This window comes from Eutrigla gurnardus (genome assembly GCF_963514095.1).
Source record: "Eutrigla gurnardus genome assembly, chromosome: 9".
In the NCBI taxonomy this organism is placed as follows: Eukaryota; Metazoa; Chordata; class Actinopteri; order Perciformes; family Triglidae; genus Eutrigla; species Eutrigla gurnardus.
The window spans coordinates 15,219,305-15,240,181 of record NC_139923.1 but is presented as its reverse complement, the minus strand read 5'-3'; the positions used below and the strand labels follow the sequence as shown (position 1 = coordinate 15,240,181).

Below are 20,877 nucleotides of genomic sequence, written 5' to 3'. Positions count from 1 at the left end.
TTCATGACAGGCTTCGCTTTGTGCCACAGAGCATCGCTGTGCCATCATTTTAGGTTTAGTTTGGGCGTGTGTGTGAGAGAGAAGGAGCATGGCGGCAGAGGGGGTGAGTTAGAGACTAAAATCCTGCGCAGAACGCCTTTCTGGGTCAGAGTGGGGAACAGAGCGCGTGCTGCTGAGGAGAACATCGTGACAGCCTGTTGTGCTGAAACATGTAGCGTCTGGAAGCATGACCGGCTTTTTTCGTGTGCATGGAAATGTTAAAACAGTTAATAAAGCGGTGGAAATCACACATGCCTGTCTCTTGCAGTGTTTATGTAACACACACAAGCACACCTCCCCCTCCTCAATGTTTGGGATGGGGGAACTTACTATGAGGGGGTAGTCTCGCGAGAGTCTAAAAAAAAAACAAAAAAAACAAAAGCTGCACTGAGGATTGTAGTTTTTCCTGTTCGGGGAGCCGCGCGTGTTGCAGGAGAGGCGAGTGTGTTCGAGTTTTGTGGCGCAGCACTGGTGAATCTATGCGCTGAGATGCATCACTGCACCCGCTTCCATATTTGAGTGGTTATCGGCAGTGTGATGCAGACAGAATAGCTAAAATAGACGAGTGACTCATGTCGAGGTGGGAGCAGGCTGACCTCACAGACTGGCACCGCGTTAGCCAATAAACTGCCTCCAAGCGCCCTCCAAGGGGCGGGAGCACGAGCACATGTTTCACCAATGAGGGCGCCCTTTCATTCATAAAGTGGTGTGGGCAGTTTCTTCCCGAAAGCGTGGGTTTAGTGGGTTTCATAATCCTGACTGAAACCGACAAACCTGCTCTGGCGAGAGCCAATGATCGACTCCGGATGGAAGCTGCCGTAATGTTTGTCCAATCGCTCCCCATCCCGGTCTCCTTTTGACCCATCCTGTTTCATAGAGAAAATCGAATGAATGGGGGAAGCTCTTGGAGTTGATTGACATGCAAATGTTTCCAACCGGCGGGGCGGATCCGACGAGAGACAGCCACCGCGGCCAATGAGGAGCAGAGGGAGGCGGGGCGCAGTAGGAGGTGGGCGGTGCACTTTAAATCAGGCTAGACAAGTGTTGGGGGAGTTGGGGGAGTGTGTGTGATGCTACAACCTCTTTATAAAGGGACTCTCTCACGTTGTGGCTTGGAAATTAGAGCACATTGCCTAAAATTGAGGTCTCCACACACACACTTTCTCACACGCGCCGAGTCACCGAGAGCCGCTGCCATGAACTGGATGAACGTTGAGGAGATGCTCCGAAGGGCCGAGACGCCTCTCTTCTGGGTCGGCGCGTTCACTGTGGCCTCCCTGGCACTGTGGCTGCTCTACAGGCTGCTCTCGGGCTTTAGGATCTGGGTCTTGGGGAACGGACAGCTGCTCTCTCCGAAGCTGGGCAAATGGGCAGGTGAGTTGGGTCACATCAGCTTTCACGCCACCTAACATCACGGTCACGAAGAGGGCAGCTCAGAAGTAGGCAGGTGGACTCGACGTGCAAACATATGAATGAGGTTATTGAGCTCAAATTTCACTTTGGAGCTGCGTTCTGGTGCTTTTTTTTTTGTGTGGGGCTTAATTCAAATGGGGAGGTTTGGTGTTGCGTAACAAGCGCAGGTAAGCAGCTGATTGACTGGCAAGATAATGGTCCTTATTAACTCAATTGGGGTTTTTCCCCCCCCTCTCTCGCGTCAAACACAGCCCCGTCTGCTGCCAGGGGCTCCAGTCAGCGTTTTCACCCACATTTGGAGCGGTGGGGGGTGGGGGGGGGATGCCCCACGTTGGCGAGCCAGGAGCCAAATTGCGCAGGCTATGCGCACTTTTCAGAAAGCTGTTTTATGTGGGTGAGCTCTCTGCCAGCGCACTACTGAACCACATTAGCCCATCCGCATGATGTAGGACGGACCCATATGCCCGGTTAAAACGTGACCCACATTTTGATCATTAGCTCCTGACTTCCAAAAATATTTCATATCGGGTTTGTTTGTGAAATATTTTGACGCCTTATTACTGCTTTTGCTCACTTTGTACATTTTATATTCAGGCGGTGTTTTGTCATGCTTTAGAGGCTGTCGTCGTTTTTTTTTTTTTTTTTGTCACACTACCGCGTCCCATTCCGTTTCCCCTGCACGTTGTGTGATTTTAAACGTCTATAATTGGATTTCACTCAATAATGCACTTTTTTTTCAACGTGTTTGGACAACTGGGAGCGAGTTCGCAGTCAAATCTAGCTGTATTTTGGTTTGGTAGAGACTAGTCTCGTAGGAATCGCTCTGCCATGGCTTGACCCACTTCTCCAGTCTCCTATTTGGAGAAGACTGCTGCGTCTGGAGCCTCTTGCTGCGCAGTTGGCCGAGCTCTCCCCTTTGCATCGGAATAGGTCGATAATCTCCCTCTAACACCCTTAAATCAGGCGACCCAGACGATTTGAATGTTTGTTGGTGTCTCTTTTTTTGGTCAAAAGCCCGATATTTATCTGCACTGTATCGAACTTTGCCTCCAAATCGTCGTTTTTTTCTTTAATGACTGGAGTTTTTAATTGATGCCCTGTGCGCCATGCAATGAAACGCTTGACGCAAAGGTAGGGTGCCTTTAGGAATGACTAATGCAGATTTGTTTGTGATTTCTGCTGGAATATGCGGAGGAATACCGGTGCACACCGATGAGTCATGCGCTTGTTCATCGCCTCGTCATCCATTGGTCATATAGAAATTGTGATCATCCCCCACCCCCTCCCTTCGCTCCCCAGTATCTTGTCAGATCCTCTAACTTCGCACTAGAGGTTTCCTTCCAGCACTCTTAGAAACTATAAAAGATTCCTCGGGCTTGTGCTCCAGATGAACCTATTTTTTGGTGCAGTGATGAAGCTTTCTTTGAGGTTTTCTATTGCATCAACGATAATGAGTCAAATGTAATCCCTGTGATTTTGTAGAACTCTGATTTGAGAGTGCAGGGAATAAGTCTAAACCATCTTTTTAAAAAATAATGTAACTCTTTAAGAGTTCATGAACAGATTAACCTAACTTTTCCACACTTTTTTTTCTTTCATACCTTTTTGTTTTTCTATTAATGTGAACTTGCATGCCACTCCCCGAAACCAGTTCCTGACATGCCGACAGTTTGTAGGACGTGAACAGGTGGAGGTAGATGTGGGCCGTGTATACAGTGTGCCCAGCTGGTTGTACCGGATATGCAGGTCTGACCAGCTCAGGCAGTGATTTCTTTTAAGCACATAAATACGTAAAGTGGTGTGACTCCCTGTCTCCACCTTTCACTGAAAGGCCGATGTCTTGTTGCAACAAGTTAATGACCTCTAACTATTGACTAGGCTCATTATAGTTTCTTATTTGAATGCCACGTAAGAAACGAGGATTGTAATCTGTGAAGTCTTGTTGTAGCTGCTCTACAGACACTTCATGAGTTTGTAGGATTTTAAACTTTTCTCTCCCCTGTATCCATTCTTTCTCGCTGGGCCATTGTAGTGGCCTACCTCATTTTAAGATTTTGCCCAAACCTTCAACTCTCGTATCTAGCCATGGCAGTACAAAGTCCCGAATATGAAGTGTCTTGTAGGAAAACATTTGAAGCTTGAAAGATCACGACATTTGGTCATTTTGAAGCCTGCTTCTTCATGTGAGCTATCGCTTGAGAGGTGAACTGAGGAAGTATTAAGCTGTACATTCTTTCATTTTGAATGTATACCTTTGAATAACTGTTGTAGTTGGATTACACAATTAGCCCCAGGCTTTGAATCTTGGATGTTGGATAGTCAAGTAATCATTAAATATATATTTGTATATATTTTTTAAATTACAGTTATTTTCACCCACAGAGTTATTTGACTGACACGTGTGATTACTTGTGTAATCCTTGAAACATGTGCTTTTTGCAATCCACATGGCTGTTTTCGCAACACTGGAGACAACTGGTATTTCCTGGTCAGACAGGTTTAAGTGTGTGAGTGTTAAAGAAACGTTTACCTTGTAATGGTCTCGAGGTCAGATGAATCAAACTGCCCCCTTTTTGGCCAGATAAAGTACATTTGTACGCATTAGTTTCCCCCTTTTTTTTTTAGACTTTTTTCATGGTGTCACTACACTTCTATCTGTGCTGAAGCTCTGCAGCTCTCATACAGGGATTTCTCTGGAGTTCCTCTACTCTTCTTCCCCTTAGTGGCGGAGACTCCTAGCGGCAGACCAGGAGCACTGCAGCATGGGAGAAACCGGCTTCCCCAGCCTCTCTACTGCACTGTGCATCCACACATTCATACTCGCCCTCCCCACCGCCAACCAGCCCAATCCATGCCTGTGGCTCAGTTTTCAAAAAAAGAAACGGTGAAGGAATAGCAATCTCTAGAATATGGCACACTATTTTCCTGTTACTTCTAGCGGATTTGGAAACGGACCAATAGTTGCATCAAAAGAGGGAGAGATTCCTGCAGTCTTAACAGGAGTTAACATTTTTAAAGTCTCGCATTTCACTGCATTGTTTTATGACGGCGTGTTCACTATTTATGCTTATTATTTCCAGTGGAGCAGCATTTTATTTGAATACCCAGTTTCTCCTACCCGCTCGCTCCACTCTTAGCCCCCAGCATCTCTTATTATATAAGGGAGCCAGTGTGTTCTGTTGCATGTGCGTGTAAAGCTCCATTATAGAGAAGTAAATTAGACCAAAGGGAGCTTTTTGCTCTGCGAGGGTGGGGAGGGGAGGATAGTGATGCAACATGCACCGTAGAAGAGCCTCCTCCCTCCTCCCCTTTGACATCAGTTTATTGAGAAAATGGTACTATTATATAAGAAGGATGCAGCCATTCATCAGCACAGCACAAGAGTGACAAAGACTTGGGTCAGCACTTAACGCAAGCGTTTAGTTGAATTTGATTTGACCTCAAGAATAAACATTTGAGGCATGCAAGTTTATCAACAAGGACAGCAGGTGAATCGGTGTCACAGGGCAGCGCTGCATTATTAGAATATATATTTCCATTTTTTTATGAATAGGCATTAGGCTTCATTCACGGTAAGGGAAATGTGGACATATGAATGAAATGTATGTGTTTGTGTGTGTTTCAACTGAGGCAGGGTCTCTGCGTTCTCATCCTTGTGAATGTGCTTCCCCCTAGTGCTTTGCATGGGAGAGAGAGAGAGAGAGTGTGTGTGTGTGGGTGGAGAGAGAGAGGGAGAACACTGCTGTTCATGTGATGAACACGCTCTGTGACACGTGCCTGAGCCAGGGATGCTGGGTAAAAAAAAAAAAAAAAATCCTCTTCATCTCCCTCATTTCAAGCTCTTTCAATCCCTCCTCCCATACTCGCTCTATCTCACCCATCTCCTCATCCAGCCAGTGTGTATGTGCTTCTCTATATCTTCCGCTCACTTTCAGGCTACAGTACCATCTTCATCTGAGCATGTTGTTCTCTTCTCCAGTGTCCGTTCTCTCACATTCTCCATCCATCTCTCTGTGTTTTCCCACTAACAAAGTGGTAATAGTGTATCTCTTCAGTTTGTCATATCTCCTGAAGTTAGCATGCTGAGTTTTGACCCTGGATGAGACTACATAAACTATTTATGTGTTGAGCAATCAGTGATTAGTTGTAAGTAAACGGGTGATTAGTTAAATGTTTACCGGCTATATTATATCCATCATTGATAAATCTGCAAATTGTCTCAGTTGACCTTTCAGTCTATATGTGAGAAAATGGTAAAAAAAAAAAAAAAAAGCCTGTACAATTACCTAGAGTCCAAAGTGACATTTTGAAAGTGCTTGTTCCCCCAAAAAACAGCCTATAATCTGATTTATTATCCTATAAGACAAATAAAAATAGAAAACTACGGGAGTGTTTGGTATTTTTGCTTTGATATGCTTTGATTAATGGATTTAGCTTTCCAGCTTTTTGTTAGCTTTTTGTCATGAACTAAAGTAGTCCAAAAAGAAAATGTGAAGCCCTCACAGAACTGCATGTCTTCAGTAAATGAAGGTGATGTGGAGTAAACTGGTATTTGCATGAGTTCCTTAGACACGACAGTAAAATATTTCTATTTGCAGCACCAGCACCTCACAAAATACTTACACATTTGATCTTTTTAAACCAAGTACTGCTACTTTGATTTTTCCGATGAACTTAATCCAAATTTAGCTTTCTGCCCAACCACATCGTACACACACTCCTAGATAACAAGGGCATCAAGTGCAATGATGAAGTAGCTGCTCAGTCTTGTTGAACACACAATACTGCACCACTGAGGTATTTGGAATTAGTGGTTTATTGTTGCCTTCTGTCAAGTGAAACCTTCCTACGTTGGCTGCAGTCACACGTGACAGAAAGACAGTTGGTTCAGTTGTATCTGTTGAAATATTCTTGGTGTTTGCGTCAGTCTTGTGGGACAAACCTGAGAAGAATGTATGAAGTAATGTTCAGCTTGCCCAACCTCTGCAAAGACCACATCAATCAACGGAGCAGGGTTCATTTGAAGTCCACGCGCAGTGTGTCAGACATATGTACTTCTACGACCCATAAAGGCATCTGGGTTTTCATTTCAAGTTATTTAGGCTAAACTCTGTCGTGCTGTTATAGTTTCAAGTGTTTCTTATATATTTGGCTATAAGATGATGAGCAGTAACGCTTGATTGATGAAATGGCATCTGTTTGGGGTAGGCTTCTGCATTCATGGGTGCTGTGTATATTTGTTACTAAAACATGTTGCACAGCATTATCCACCTGATAAACTAGTCTTTTACATGCAAGTTACATTTAAAGTGTTACGAGGCACCAATTATATCCACCAACTTGAGTTATGTCAGAAATGCAGGGATAGGCCTCTCGTCTGTCATTCACCGCTGAGCGTAGAATGTCTGCAGTTTTCATACCTACCACCAAAGACTCCAGCAGGTGATCTTACTCATCAACACAGGACGCACTAATAAAGTGAAATCACCTGCTGTCGGATTCGTCTGAAGTGAAAACCACACGGTACAGTCTGTTCTTAACGGTACGTCATCAAATAGCCATGCTTTGTTTCATGCTTAACACCTCATCTCAGTCCAAGAAAGTGTGGTTAAGGAAACTATTGCTTTTCAAACGAGGCTGTAGGAGGGAGGGGCACACAACTATTTTTTTTTGAGACGTACCAAATATAGATGCTGCTTCTATCTTGGGTAGCTCTGAAGTACATATTCTCCTTTTTTTCCTTTGTTTTTTTTTTTGTCCCTCACCCTCCCCTGCCTCATTTCTCCCTCTCCCCTGGCCCGATCGAGCTTTATTTTTGTCGACTTTTATATCACCCATGTGACTTTTCTCCCTTGCTATTTAAAGCAGCGTGTGTTTGAATGTAGAAGGTGGGCAGATGGAGAATGGAGTGTGTGTTTGGGTGAGAGGGAGGGGAGGGGGGGGGGGGTTGCTGTCTTTGGATCTTCTGCTGCATCCCTCCCTCCATCTCTTTTTCTCCCTCTGAAGTAGGAGGGGCTGCTCGTTGATAGGCGAGTTTGGGGTGCGACAGATTACATAACGGTACGTAACGAGAGCGGGGCATACAAGGACCGCAGTCTCTCCTCACTGAGAATCTTAATTGGGGATTTGGTGGGGGGTGGGGGGGGGAGGGGTTGCACTCATTTTAGCTCCGTCTCGCTCTCTCTATGCATAGGAAGTTGAATGTTTGGGGGAAAAAAACCTCACCCTGTGGGTAACTCAGTCAAGACCATGCAAGCTATCTCTACAACTAAACACTAAATGAGCTTATTTTCATTTTGAGAGGGAATAATCTGTGAATTAATAAAAACCTGACTCTCCATATTCGTAAAGACATGAGGTGTTCTATTGTCTTTTCAATAAGAGCTGCTCCTCCACATACATGTGCCTCTTCATGCAGTCCATGTTAATCTAAATCAGAAGATTCTTCACGTGTGCCTGTGGGCTTTGTGGTCGCCCATAGCTGTTCTTTTCCACTGCTCATCAGATCAGATCTTATGTGCTTTTTTTTTTTTTTTTTCATCCAGCCTGCAGTGCTCATGCTGGCATCTGGGCTTTAGGTGGAGGGCTGAGGATGCAGCAGCAGCCTGGTTGTCGTGGTGATGGTGATGGGGGATCTTGTTGGTATTCAGGTGCTGCGGCAAGCAGGCAGGCAGGCAGCTCCCAGACGAGGCAGTGTAGGCGCGCTGCTATTTTTACTCCTCCTGCTGCTTTTTTTAGACCATCGGAATAGTGAGCAGGCAGCGGCAGGGGCTGCTCCACTGCTGAGGAGGGAGGGAGACAGAAAAGGCTGGGGGATGTCAATACCTCTGGACGTGATCTGCAGCACTAAGCATGGCAGAGCTGCAGCACAAATGCGCCCCCGTCAGGGCAATTCAGAGTCGGCATGATGGACCAGTTCTCTCAAAGGGGTTGGACTGGGGGGATACTGGGTTCGGAGCGTTGTTGCTGGCAGTGAATGAGAGGCAGAAGTGCACACATCCTCTCTGCCAACACAAACATGAATACTTTCATGAATTCACACCCTCCCAAATCTTTGTTCACTGTACGGATCGCTCTCATACGTGGTTCCGCCATCAACAGTTATTCACCCTTTTGTTTTGCACACATCTTCTCTGAGTGTCGGAAGGGCTGCTGTCAGTCATGTGCTTGCTTGTGTAGACCATTTTTGTTACATTACATATGCGTGTGCGTCACAGATGTAATATAAATTTCACTTGGGTGTATTTTAGATGTGGCTGATTGTCTTTTTTTCCCCTCCTATAGATCTATAATTATTTATAGGCTCCTTCCAGAAGATTTGCTTTGTTTGTGTATTTGTTGCTCTAATGATGGCCGATAGCAGCTGAAAAGCAAAAATGTCTTTAGACTTGAGAGGATCTCTGTGTCCTCATCCCTGTGTATACACACACGCGCGCACACACACAAAATTCACTCTCACTCACTCCCTAGACGACGTTTATTGAGAAAATGGTACTATTATGAATGACTACACTCCTCCCACTCATTATATAAGTTCAGCATGAGGATAAGGGGTGTGTGGGGAGGGGGCACATTCAAAGAATAGGGTCCTTTTTTTAAAATTGCGTAAATGGCAATTTAAAAATGGATTTGTCGGTTTTCTGTCCACGTTAGAGAAAAGTCTCCACTATATCTTTTACTCCCACTTTTCCAACCATCCAACAAAATCCCTTTTTACACACTTCAGTTTTACACTCTTTCTCAGTTTTGATTTCTAAGCTGCTTAAAGTCCATAAGATTTGAGATACGTTGCTTCTAGAGGCCTCTTTGGCGGTAGATGGAACTGCAGGCGAGCCTCGGGACCTCATCTCCTCACCCAACAGTGTCGACTGTGTCATCAGTGTGATGCCTTCAAATGCTCCACACTGAAAGGAGGTCCATCGTTTTCCCTCGTCCGTGGTCGCTTTGCGCCTTGATTACTTGCCCTTCTTGGCTTCCATTAGTTTTGTTTCTTTTCTTTGGACTGGAAGTTTTACGGACTTCTTTCTCTGGCTGTTGATCCTCCATTGTGAGTCAGCAGTAATGAAATGTACCCGGCTGTGGCGGTCAAACACTTTACACTAGGGAGCCCCATACGCTTCCTTGAGTAGCTCCACCTGGGCAGACCAGCCGCTGCTGACTGATGTAAAAACAGTCACTAATTTTGAATTTTAGCACAGGAATGTCGCCACAGACATGGAGATAATATTTCTCTCAAGTACAAGCACTTTTATTAGTTGGTCGTATGATCAATCACCATTGTTTTAACTCGCTCTTTGATAGTTACTTAAATGATGATTAAATAGATGAAAATGTTCCGGACTGCCACTTTTAAGTAATTCCTAATATCTAAAATCTAAAATATATATTTTTAAAGGAATGATATATGACATTCAGAGTATTAATATAGCAGAAAACAACAATTTGTTATGTAAAGATATAGTGGGGTTATGTCTACCTAAGCAGAGAATTTAGTCTCCCTCCCATGTGTGTGTTTAAGTCCGTTCTTCTCCTTGCTTTGTTGAAATAGCCGGGCTGCCATGTGTGCTTTGAGTGCATGTTCATGCATGCTGCCTGCTCAGAAGTCGCCATGTTGAAAGCCATTGAGAGGCAGTCAAAATGCTGCTTATCTCGTAACTTCCACCCTTTTAATTGTCACTTCCGTTAAAACAAGAAGCCTAGACATCTGCACTGACTAGTTTGAGAGAGCATAGCTGGAAATATTTCAAAGTCACCTTATTCTTGTGCTAATTATATTACGACTTTGACTTTTATGACTTTGATTTTAAATGTACTTTGGAATGTCCTTTAATAATGTTTTGCTAAAATATTGTTAAATGCATTTTTAAAGGCTCAATCACAGACCTCATTCATCTCCACTAATTCAAATGACATAAACCAGCAGAGTGGAGGTTTACGTGTTGAAAAGCAGCAGACTTGTCTAATGGGAAAGATTTTACTCATAGTTTAGTGATGAGACCATCAAGTGTTTGAGAGACTGACGAGTGAGAAGAGTACGTCGACCCTGCTTTTTGTCTTCTTTTAAAATGCGTGGCATGCATAGCCTCAAACCAATTCCGACACATAGCAGTGAGAGTCAGTCAGTCTTACCATCTAACTTGATTTTTCACAGTAATAGTTTCATGTGAGACTGATTTTTACAGTTTCTAGCAAGATGACATTTTGGAGGATTATATCAGCCATGATATGTAATATTTCCAATGTTATTTTAGCACGTTTGTTATGCATTTGTGTCGAGTATGAATCCTTTTAACTCTTCAAACAAATTAGCCTCATTCACTTGTAGATTTATATTACAAAAAATCAGATTTTAATGTCGAGGTGGTTGTAGTACACCCCCTCAGCCATTTTACTTTGTAGCGAATGGAGCCTCTCCCTGCCTCCGTTTCCCCCCAACCTGCATCTGCAGTGAGAGCCTGATTTGGTACAGCCCGTGCCCATTGAGGCTTTTCTGCCATGGAGCGTTTCATTCTTAACACGGGGGAGGTTTAAAAATAACCAGGGATTCTGCTCTCTTTTCACTTTTGACTTTATGCTACTCTCACTCCTCTTCTCTCATTCACTCTCTTGTTCTTCTCCCCCCCTCCTCCACTGCCATGTCTATTCTATCCCTTTCTCCTTTCTCCTTCGCTCATTTGTTCTTGCTTTGCTCCAGTTCTATTTTTAGTCGCCCCTAGGATCCCTCCTCACTCACCCTCCCTACCCTCCCTACCCCACTTCACCCTCTTCCTTTCTGCTGCTCCATGTTCGTCATCACTCCCTCCTCTCTGCATCCCCTCTCTCATCTAGTCTCTCTCTTTTTTTTCCTGCTCTCCAGCTCTTTGCCAGAGAATGTCCTCTACCTCTATTAATCTTTCATCGAGCCTTGCTAATGATATATTCATGATCCACAACTATATGCGAGTGTATTTGTGAGTACCCACCACCACATTTAATTCATTTATTTTATTTTTTGTATTCTGTTAGCCCCCCCCCCCCCCCTTCCATCCATCCTATGTCAGTCAAGAGGGAGGTTTATGAGCAGTGAATGTTTAAAAATAGCCCTGCTTGCTTGACAAGGTGAGGAGAACTCTGAACACAAGAAGAACATCAGCTCCCTCTCTCGGTCTTTGTCACCCAAAGATTCGGCCACTTTAACATCTTTTTGTTGTGCTTCCTTCATCCATCTGATTTTTTTTTTTGCCAAACTGTTCTGGTCTTGTCTGCCTTCCCACCATTCTCCTCCCTTCACCTTTTGTCTAAACTGCAGATTCACTTGATTTCAACCTTGCCAGTCAGATAAGCAGGATAATTGAAAATCATGTTGTTTCGCATTGCAGGAGCTCTTTCCAGTGAGGTATCGGTGGGAGTCGAGGGCTTTGTGAATCCTATACCGTCTTCAATCTTTGTTCTGCTTTTAATCTATACCATCTTATCGCCACCGTTCTACAATCTCCATCCCCACTATTGTCTTTGTAGCTTAATCTCGGTGATTTCACTCCCATCTATATTATCTTGTGTTGTATTGTATGCATATCTGATCCAACATGCACACTCTTTTGTGTGAGGAATAGATGGTTTCATCATCTCATCCAAAAGAAAACATAATTGTCATTGTAGAGCTTGGAGAGAGAGAGAGAGGCTTTCCTAAATGGCAAAGACAGGGTGTGGCCGCCGATGGATTTGCTCCATGTTAAAGCCTTAATTGAAGTCGATGTCTGGGCTCCGAGCTATTATCATGGCGACAGCTGGAAGTGGTCAAACCTGATGTGAAGGTGTGTTGCAAGCGTGTGAACAAAGGGGAGTGTCGCTGTGCGTTTTTTATGTGCAACTGTCACAAGATGCAAAGATGACGCAAGTGGTGGGGATGAATGATGCATGTGTCGGAGTAATGCGTCAGTCAGCCTGATGTAATGTGCAATTTGACGGGCACCTAGATACAAAGTGAAACCATGGCTTCGATCACATCGGATCATTCATTCTTACCTTTTTTAGGGACTTGGAAAAAAAATGTACTCATTAGTTGAACAGAAGTTGACTCGACCCCTGCTTTGCTACATGACGTGCACAGTGTTATGAACCTAAACGAAACTTTCTTCTCTTCTGTCTCTCTCCAGTTGTGACGGGAGCCACGGATGGAATTGGGAAATCCTATGCGGAGGAGGTGAGGCTCCTGGACCCTTATTTATTTCATTTCTTCCATGGCAAAACTGTGACTCATGCACACACACACACACGGTAGGGGAGAGCTCTTACAGGCCTAATAATGTGGAAGAGAGTCCTCACACATGTATGCACACACACTTCAATACAGGCTCGTCAACAAGAGCTCATACAGAGGTAACAAGCACACGTTGAATAAGGGCCACGTGTTCGGCCCATACTAGTGTGGGTGTGCTGGCTGTATAATCTAGTCATGTAGGGCCTTTGACTCGTGCTGTTGGTGCTACAGAGGGGCTAGCCACTTGTCACGCGACGGTAGGCCACCGTTTAACCCCATGTATTATGTCATGCATGTTTAGTATTAATGCAGAAGGGCAGCACTTGAATTCTTTGTCCTACACTGCACCATTTCAAATAATTTGAAATGCACAATTAGAGTTGTGCACAGCAACACATACCCCAAGATCAACATGGCAGAAGAAAGTCCATGATTGAGTCTGTGCATCCAAAGGGACTGGTCAGAATGGGACACAAGTTGAGATGATTTTAAGTCTGAAGTCTGCTCAGCTTTTAAGCCCTCGTCGTCTCTCTTCCGGAAGTATCCTTTGAACAAAGTGAACACAATGAGTGAGTTTACATATGCAGATAGAGAGAAATGACAAATCTACAGCCAGCTATTTTGGATCTGTTGACATTGCTTTCCCAAGCATCTGATCCAGAGTTGAAGCAGAGAAACACAAACCTTAGAAACACTTTAGAGTTGGTATATTATATGCACTCTTGCTGCAATTTGGATTTGCATGACTGTATGTGACATTGTCCTAAAATGAAGGTCAAACTGCTGCATTTTTGTTTCTTTTTTTAGCTGGCTCGTCGAGGATTTGCTATGATGTTGATCAGTCGCTCGCAGGACAAGCTGGAGGACGTAGCCAGGTCACTTGGTAAGTGTGTATTAGTGTGTGTGTTTGTGTGTGTCTCCATAACATCACGGAAACCTCTTCGGGGCTGAGAGCACAGCGAGTGGGCTGATGAGGATGTGTGTATGGGCAGGTGGTGACGTGCAACCGCCACCATTTTCGACTCCCCGATAAAAGGACCCCAATACCTTTGGGGAAAGATTTAAAATATGGTCATAAAGAGAAGAAAAGGAGAGAAAATAATCACTGCAGCTGTTCTGAGGACAAAATACAATTTGCCAGTTTATTTTTAGAGCTTTCATTCACAAAGTGTTCAACTATGGGTCTACTAGTTTTGGCTTGGGTCTACACCCACAGTGAGAAGCAACAAAAACAGTTAAAAGATCTAGCTTGATTTAAAGAAACAACCTGTTGCTTTTTAGACCAAACTTTACTCATTCATGTCTACACGGACAATAAAACGAGCATCCATAGAATAGGGAAAGTTCTTTTCCTCCTCCATTATGCCCCCCCACGTTCAAATAGTGCCCTCTCCCTGACTCGCTCTCATTCCATCTGTCTCTGACGTCTCCCACAGCGCAATTTCCCCTGTCGTGCTTCAAGTCCACAGAGGAGGCTCATGGGTAGTCACGAGCGGGATGCGGCATGCCAAACACTGGCACGCCTCCCTCACGATTTCAGTCTGACAAAACCGCCCTCCTTGGCATGTAACTGGGCAACCCACTTTTTCCCCCCCAACTATAATTTAATTTTCATAAATGAGATGTTTGCATAAGAGAGAAGAGAAATATTCAACTTTTGATCTCACCTACCTGGCAACCCCAAATTACTCCTCCAATTTGGCCATCTCAGACATATTTCTGCTTTTTTTGCCACTGAAGCTGCACAAATTTTCTTTGACATGTACTGAAAGTGGTTGTGATGACTAACAAATAATCTAAAGAGGATAGAAGAGGCTCCCAATCCTTTACACCATTTGTTCTGCCTTTTTTATTTTCTAGCTCGTGGACCTCAGGTCCCCCCTTTTTTTAATCTCGTCTCGACTCTGAATAAACACCGACACACTGCTGGTCTTTGTTGAGGCACATCCCAGGAATTTGAGTCTTTGGACAATAAATTCTAATTGCAGCAGGCACGTCATGAGGAAGTGGGGTAGAGGGGGGGTGAAGCAGCCGGTTTGTTGGTATGCAGTGCCCTCTTCAGTTCAAGTCTGATGGTGGTTCCGTGCTCCATTCATTTGAATGGATCTGTTGCTGGCTGATAGGAGTGTGTGGTGTAAACATTAAATGAATAATCTTCAACATGCATCCTCCTGAGCTTGTGTTCCGTTATTACAACTGCACAATGTAACGTTCATTCCCACAGTATAAATACTTCCATTCGTTGTCGTGCATAGATGCCATTGTAACCTTACAGTTAATTGGACACTTGTTTCTCATTTCCCAGAGGATCGGTATAAAGTACAGACCAGGACCATTGCAGTTGATTTTGGCAAGACGGACATCTACCAAAAGATCGAGGAGGGGCTGACTGGTCTAGAGATTGGTGTTCTTGGTAAGAGCTGATTTATTTTGTATTTTTTTTAGGACATTGTGTTCACTCATGCTTCTTGTCTGTCCAGTGGTGACATTCAGGCCCTATCTGCATGGTGACATATTTGAAAAAGTTTTGTCTTCTGTGCATTTAGGCTAAGAACCTATATTATTGCAGAGTCAGAAGCAAATTAGCCATAAATCATGGGGTTGAAGGGTGGTGGGGCGTGCAAAACCTTGCACAGTTTAGCCTTTGTTTCGTGGTTGGCAAACCTCCTTTCTGGCATTCGCTGCATGCATCAGCCAAGTCAAATCATACAGCACCTATATCTGAACAGTACTTTTATCCATTCCTCTCTTAATTTAGATACTTAGATACTTCTTTGTCAGCTTTACAGAAACACTGCAATGAGCATATGGTTGACTGGGGTCTGAGGTGTGGTTGAATTATCATGTCATTGTAAAAGACATGTTGCTAGAGGGATGAATACTCTGTGTATGAGAATAGGAATCTTTTAGGCGTGCATGCTAAAAGTCTGACTTATCAGAAAACAATATTTTGACACCGATGTCACGACTGATAGTATATGTTTAAAGTTGCATTAATATGTCAGCTGTTGGTGCCATTTTAGATGTTTTGCACATTGTACTTGTTAGTTGAACACGGAAGGAACTCTTTGTCCCTCATTTTAAGACGCCAGTTGTGCTCTATTGTTTGTAAGGTGTGGCTGTGTCTAGTGTGGAGTAAAATGCCTCTCTATCTTGTTTGCTTTTGCTGCCACCTAGTGGTGGATATTTAAGTTTGATTTCTGCAACACCAGGCTATTTTGTGAAAACTAATATTTTTTTTCCCATTTTGTCCTTAATAGTAAACAATGTTGGCGTGTCCTACCACTACCCCGAGTACTACCTCCAAATCCCCAATCTGGACAACGTGAGTTTCTTGTTTCATCTTTTAGTTGCAGATGGGAATTCTCTGATGCTGCTAATTAAGAGTGCAGTCTCAAAATAACTGAGCTGACTCCTAAGCCTGTGGAAAAAGCAAATTAATTCAAATGAATTTTCTTTATCTCATGTCCCATAGTTTTAATTGCTAGTCTTTATTGCATCTAATCATCTGCATCCTTTTTTTATATCCTCTTTTGTGATCTGATCTCTACTGTATAATACACAGTCTTACATACAAGTGTTTATGTGACTGGTCCTTTTGTTTTTCAGTTCATCACAAACATGATCAACGTCAACATGACCTCAGTGTGCCAAGTAAGTTTGTCTCGAATGCCTCTGCACACTTAGGACGTATTCTAAATACCTGCAGCCAAGTGTTGTACAAACTACATATTTATATCGCACCCTAAGTGTTTAAAGTTTGATACATCACTTTTCCTCCTCACTTTTCCCCATTTTGCTCTTCTCCTCCTTCTTTTTCCTCCTCCCCTTCTGCCATTTCTACCACGGTACCTGCAGTGTCTCAGTTGTTCCCAAAGCAACGGTGGACTACACCAACGCTGTCTGTACTCTCCACCCACGCAACTCCCTGTGTCTCTCTCTCTCTCTCTCTCTCTCTCTCTCTTTCTCCCTCTCTCTCTCTCTTTCTCCCTCCTTACTTGTATTAAATAAAACTCATTCCTAGTCCCCTTAGTCTCCTGCATAAGTTGTACCATCGTTTTGTATGACAGCTGATGTTAACTGAGCTTGTGTTGTTGTTGTTGTTGTTCTCTTTAGATGACCCGTCTGGTGCTGCCCAGAATGGCTGAGAGGTGAGTTAAATGATAGGCTTCCATGTTTTGCGACATGACTGCAGTCAAATATCAGTGTCGTAAATTGGGGGGGGGGTTATTGTGGCACAGAAGCTGCAAAAGGAGCTCAAAACTGAACAAAACCCTGTTGTTTTCCAAGAGCGATATTTGGGCTATTGCACTTTTAAAGGTGATTATTTATATTGGGAAGGGGGAGAAGAAATCCTCACCAAGCATTTTCCATCACTGCATCTCTTTTCCTCTCCTCCTTTGTTCGCAATGCTGACAAGCTTTCAATTCACACAAAGTGCTCTTCCCACCCGATTGGCTGCTCTGTTCCCATGTGACTCCTGCTGGCCAATAGCAGCGCAGGCACATTTGGTGCCGTGTGAGGCTGGAGCGTCGCTCTACTACATCACTGCAGCAACAGGCTGCCATGGCAACACAAACGGCCACTACCATACTGTTTTCGTGTGTGTGTGTGGGGAACATCACTTTGTATGTATCTGTGAGTGTGCTGAATGTGTATAGACACAGGATTCCCACTGGCATGGGAAAAAGTTTGTGGATTTGAAGAAAATAATAGGACGGGAAATCCGTTTATTGCACTTCTCTAGGATCAGTGCTTCACATCGTGAGGAAAGCCCCGTGGTGCAGGTTGTGTTGTTATGGAAGCGGATTGATATTGAAGATTTTCAGCAGGCTGAGTTGATTTGCCAAATTCCTAGTGAACAATGAAGCCTCACATTTGACCAAAAGCCCCATCATCAAAACGTAACAGTTTTGACTCCTTGATTTTCATTTATTCATTCAAAACTGTGAAATGTGACCGACTCGAATAGCATCACAACCAAAGCAATGTACTTGTCCTAAATCTACCTTTTGTGTTTTTTCTCAGGTCCAAAGGTGTTATCTTGAACATCTCCTCTGCCAGCGGCATGTACCCCCTCCCTCTGCTTACACTCTATTCTTCTACAAAGGTGTGTGCTACATCTGAGTTTGTCTGTCACTTATAAAAATGTCATCATATTGGCCAGTATCTTGCTTGTTTCATCAAGCCTAGCCAGCCCTTCTTTTTATTGTCCTATTTGGAGGTTGTGATAACACCAGACCAACATTTTACAGACTGATGTGTAAAAACTCTTTCGTTCTTCTCTGTGCAGGCCTTTATGGATTTCTTCTCTCGTGGCCTTCAGGAGGAGTACAGACGTCAGGGCATCATCATTCAGGTGAGTTGAGGGCTTGCCTGATGGGACTAATCCCTCTCCCCCACCCTGCATAGATTTTTTTTCTTAAATAGAGTTTTTATTTATTTTATCTTTTGTTTGTTTGTCTAGCTTTTTTATGAGCCAAATAGATGCCAGGAGGAGTGAACTCCTTAACAACATTGTTTCCTACTAACTAGAGACATAGTGCTAACCAAACCACTGGTTTATAGAGACCTTTACTATAGACTCTGACAAAGGATATAAGATTTGTCCATCATATGATCCCTAATTGAATTCCCTCACAAATTTGACTCAAAAGAAGCTAAAAAGGCCAACTTGTTGCTCCCAGCCAACCCTTCCTGAACGGCAGTGAAATTAATGCAAATTCATGCATAATGTATTTTCTTTTACAACAGAGACATGTTTGAAAATATGTTGTTCCACATAAGGCTAGTTTGTTCCGTTTTTAGCATCCTCTATAGCAGGGGTCTCAAACTGGCGGCCCACGGGCCACATCTGGCCCATCACCCCCTCTCCATCTGGCCCGACAGATGTAAAAAACATTACATTTTTTACATTCAAGCCAATTTGAGTTTGAGACCCCTGCTCTGTAGTATTCAGCCGTGGGCCACCTTGTGGTTGAAGTGTGTACAGCAGTTTCACCCCAGCAAACCTTGAGTGAATTTTCACCTGATAATTCCAGCCATCACACAGTTTACAGCAAATATTTTATGTATATTAAGTGCATCTTACACAGCCATTGGGTCAGAGACACGTTATTCAAATCTGTCTGTGCTGGAAAATCTGGAGTTCAGCTGCGGGAGTTTGTCATTGAAATCAAGAAACTCAGAGAGACTCAGTGCTAACCTGAGGAAGATGTTATATTCAAAAATTGTTTAATTCATGGCTGGGTCAGAAAGTTTTATTTATTTATACATTCTTTTAAGGGCTTGTTTTGAAAATCTGTTCATTTCCAGGTTAGCATTCATGCAAATCACATATTGAACACTTTTACATGGTGAATCCTCTCCCAGATCTCAAATTAGTAAATTACACAATGATTTGTATGATCTCATGTCATGTTTTCCTGTTCCCTGTTTCCCTGCAGAGCGTGCTGCCCTTCTTCGTGGTCACTAAAATGACTCGTATCAGGAAACCCACCTTTGACAAGCCCACCCCGGAGCGCTATGTGGCAGCAGAGCTCAGCACTGTGGGTCTGCAGGGCCAGACCAATGGCTATTTCCCACATGCTGTCATGGTAAGAAATGGAAACCTCAAAATACCTTTCCATGTATCCATTATGTAAACTTCAGTTTTGGTGAGTGTGTGTGTGTTTTCAAATGTATTGTTAACCAATGCATCTCGTTTGCATTGCGTTTCTTTCCTTGCAGGGTTGGCTGACCACCAAGCTGGTGCCAAACAACCTCGTCATCTTCTTTGGAGCCAGAATGAACCGTCTGCAGCGTACCGGATACCTGAACAGGAGGAAGCTGCGGGAGCAGAGGAACGGAGAAAGTTTGAAGAATGATTAGGAAGATGGCTGACGACTCTGCAGGCAGCCAGTCTGTTCTGACCTAGTGCATCGTTTAAGGAAAGCAGAGATTGTGTTTATATCTGTGTGGTTGATACTCCAGGATTGACTGAGATTTCACATGTGTGCCTTCAGTAAACGTGCACATCGAAGCATGTGTACGATGATTTGTTTGAAATGGAAAACTCTGCTCTGATGTGATTTGCCTGGAGCCAAATGGCCAAAGAAGGGGGGCTGAAATAAAAGTAAAATGCTGCTCATGACAAAGGACATAATACATTTTGTCACTGATGGTGAAAAAAAATAGTGATTTGTTAATCCTGCTGTTATAAGCAGTGGAACATGGATGAACTGCTATCACCATGCATTGGGGCTTTCTTCACCCCCCCTCCCCCCCCTATAATATTGCGTGTTTACGGTATACTAAAAATTATACATTGTGGTGGGTTGTCGTCGTTGCACCAATGTGTCACTTGTTCTAAACCAAAGTTTTTCAGAGTTCTCATTAACTGTGGCATTCCTCACAAGTGCCTTTCTACCTGCATTAAGCAGGAAAGGTTGGATTCAAATAGTGGGTGTTGACTGGTTAAAGATGACCATGTAAATTACACAGCTCCATTGTTTTTTTTGCCTCTTTTTAATCAAAATGTAAACCTTAACATAGGGGAAACCTCTTAACTGCTGCACATTTACAATAGTTCCTTCAGTGTGTTTTTTGAAAGGATTTCACAGGGATGGACTTTATTCTCAACTCCTCTAGTTGTCAAAACAAAAATATGAAGGTTTTACATTATCCGCAGCCCGATTCAAATACTACAAACAATTTGCTTCCAAAACAGGAGGATTACTCAGGAGGATTACTCATTTTACAAAATGACTTGGTCTGACATGTGCCTTAATGAAACGGTTTTGTGAATGCTTTGCTTTTTGTAATGAGTCTTTTTTTTAATATGCTTGGAAATTAAAATTTGTACATGTAAAATACATTGTTTGTTTATATTGCTGGCAACTTTTGTTTTCTACTATTTAATAAATGTTCTGGCATATAACACAGTGTTGTGTAATTGTGTTCTTTTTCATCTTAATAGCTGACAAAATGGTAGCTTTTGAGATTTTTAGGATTGTGTTGTGTATCATTTTGGCTCAGCATCACAAACCTATGGGATTCAGGCAGTGGTGTAAAAAGTACTCTTAGTTATAATGGTATAAAACTAACCATGTAGGTAAAACCAGCATTTTTTTCTCAGCAAAAGAAGGGATAGGCTCTTGTGTGTTTAGATGATTTACTATTGGATTGTACTGTTGCAATAACGTATG

At 43.3% G+C, this 20,877-nt stretch overlaps 1 protein-coding gene across 1 annotated transcript; it reads left to right on the top strand.

Annotated features, from left to right (window-relative positions):
* The first annotated feature begins 1,112 nt into the window (after positions 1 to 1,112).
* On the top strand, positions 1,113 to 20,614 carry hsd17b12a (hydroxysteroid (17-beta) dehydrogenase 12a). The gene is made up of 11 exons (XM_084018151.1): positions 1,113 to 1,413; positions 12,588 to 12,634; positions 13,499 to 13,574; positions 14,997 to 15,104; positions 15,952 to 16,016; positions 16,301 to 16,345; positions 16,808 to 16,842; positions 17,720 to 17,801; positions 17,985 to 18,050; positions 19,138 to 19,287; positions 19,421 to 20,614. Exons 1-11 carry the CDS (start codon positions 1,236 to 1,238, stop codon positions 19,559 to 19,561), a joined length of 993 nt encoding a protein of 330 aa, XP_083874277.1. The 5' UTR covers positions 1,113 to 1,235; the 3' UTR covers positions 19,562 to 20,614.
* The last annotated feature ends 263 nt before the right edge of the window (positions 20,615 to 20,877 follow it).

Excerpts from the sequence above, each read along its gene's own strand:
- hsd17b12a (XM_084018151.1), top strand. The coding sequence starts at position 1,236 with ATGAACTGGATGAACGTTGAGGAGATGCTCCGAAGGGCCGAGACGCCT. Across the intron at positions 12,635-13,498 it reads GGAAATCCTATGCGGAGGAG|CTGGCTCGTCGAGGATTTGC; the intron begins GTGAGGCTCCTG and ends TTCTTTTTTTAG. Across the intron at positions 16,346-16,807 it reads ACATGACCTCAGTGTGCCAA|ATGACCCGTCTGGTGCTGCC; the intron begins GTAAGTTTGTCT and ends TGTTCTCTTTAG.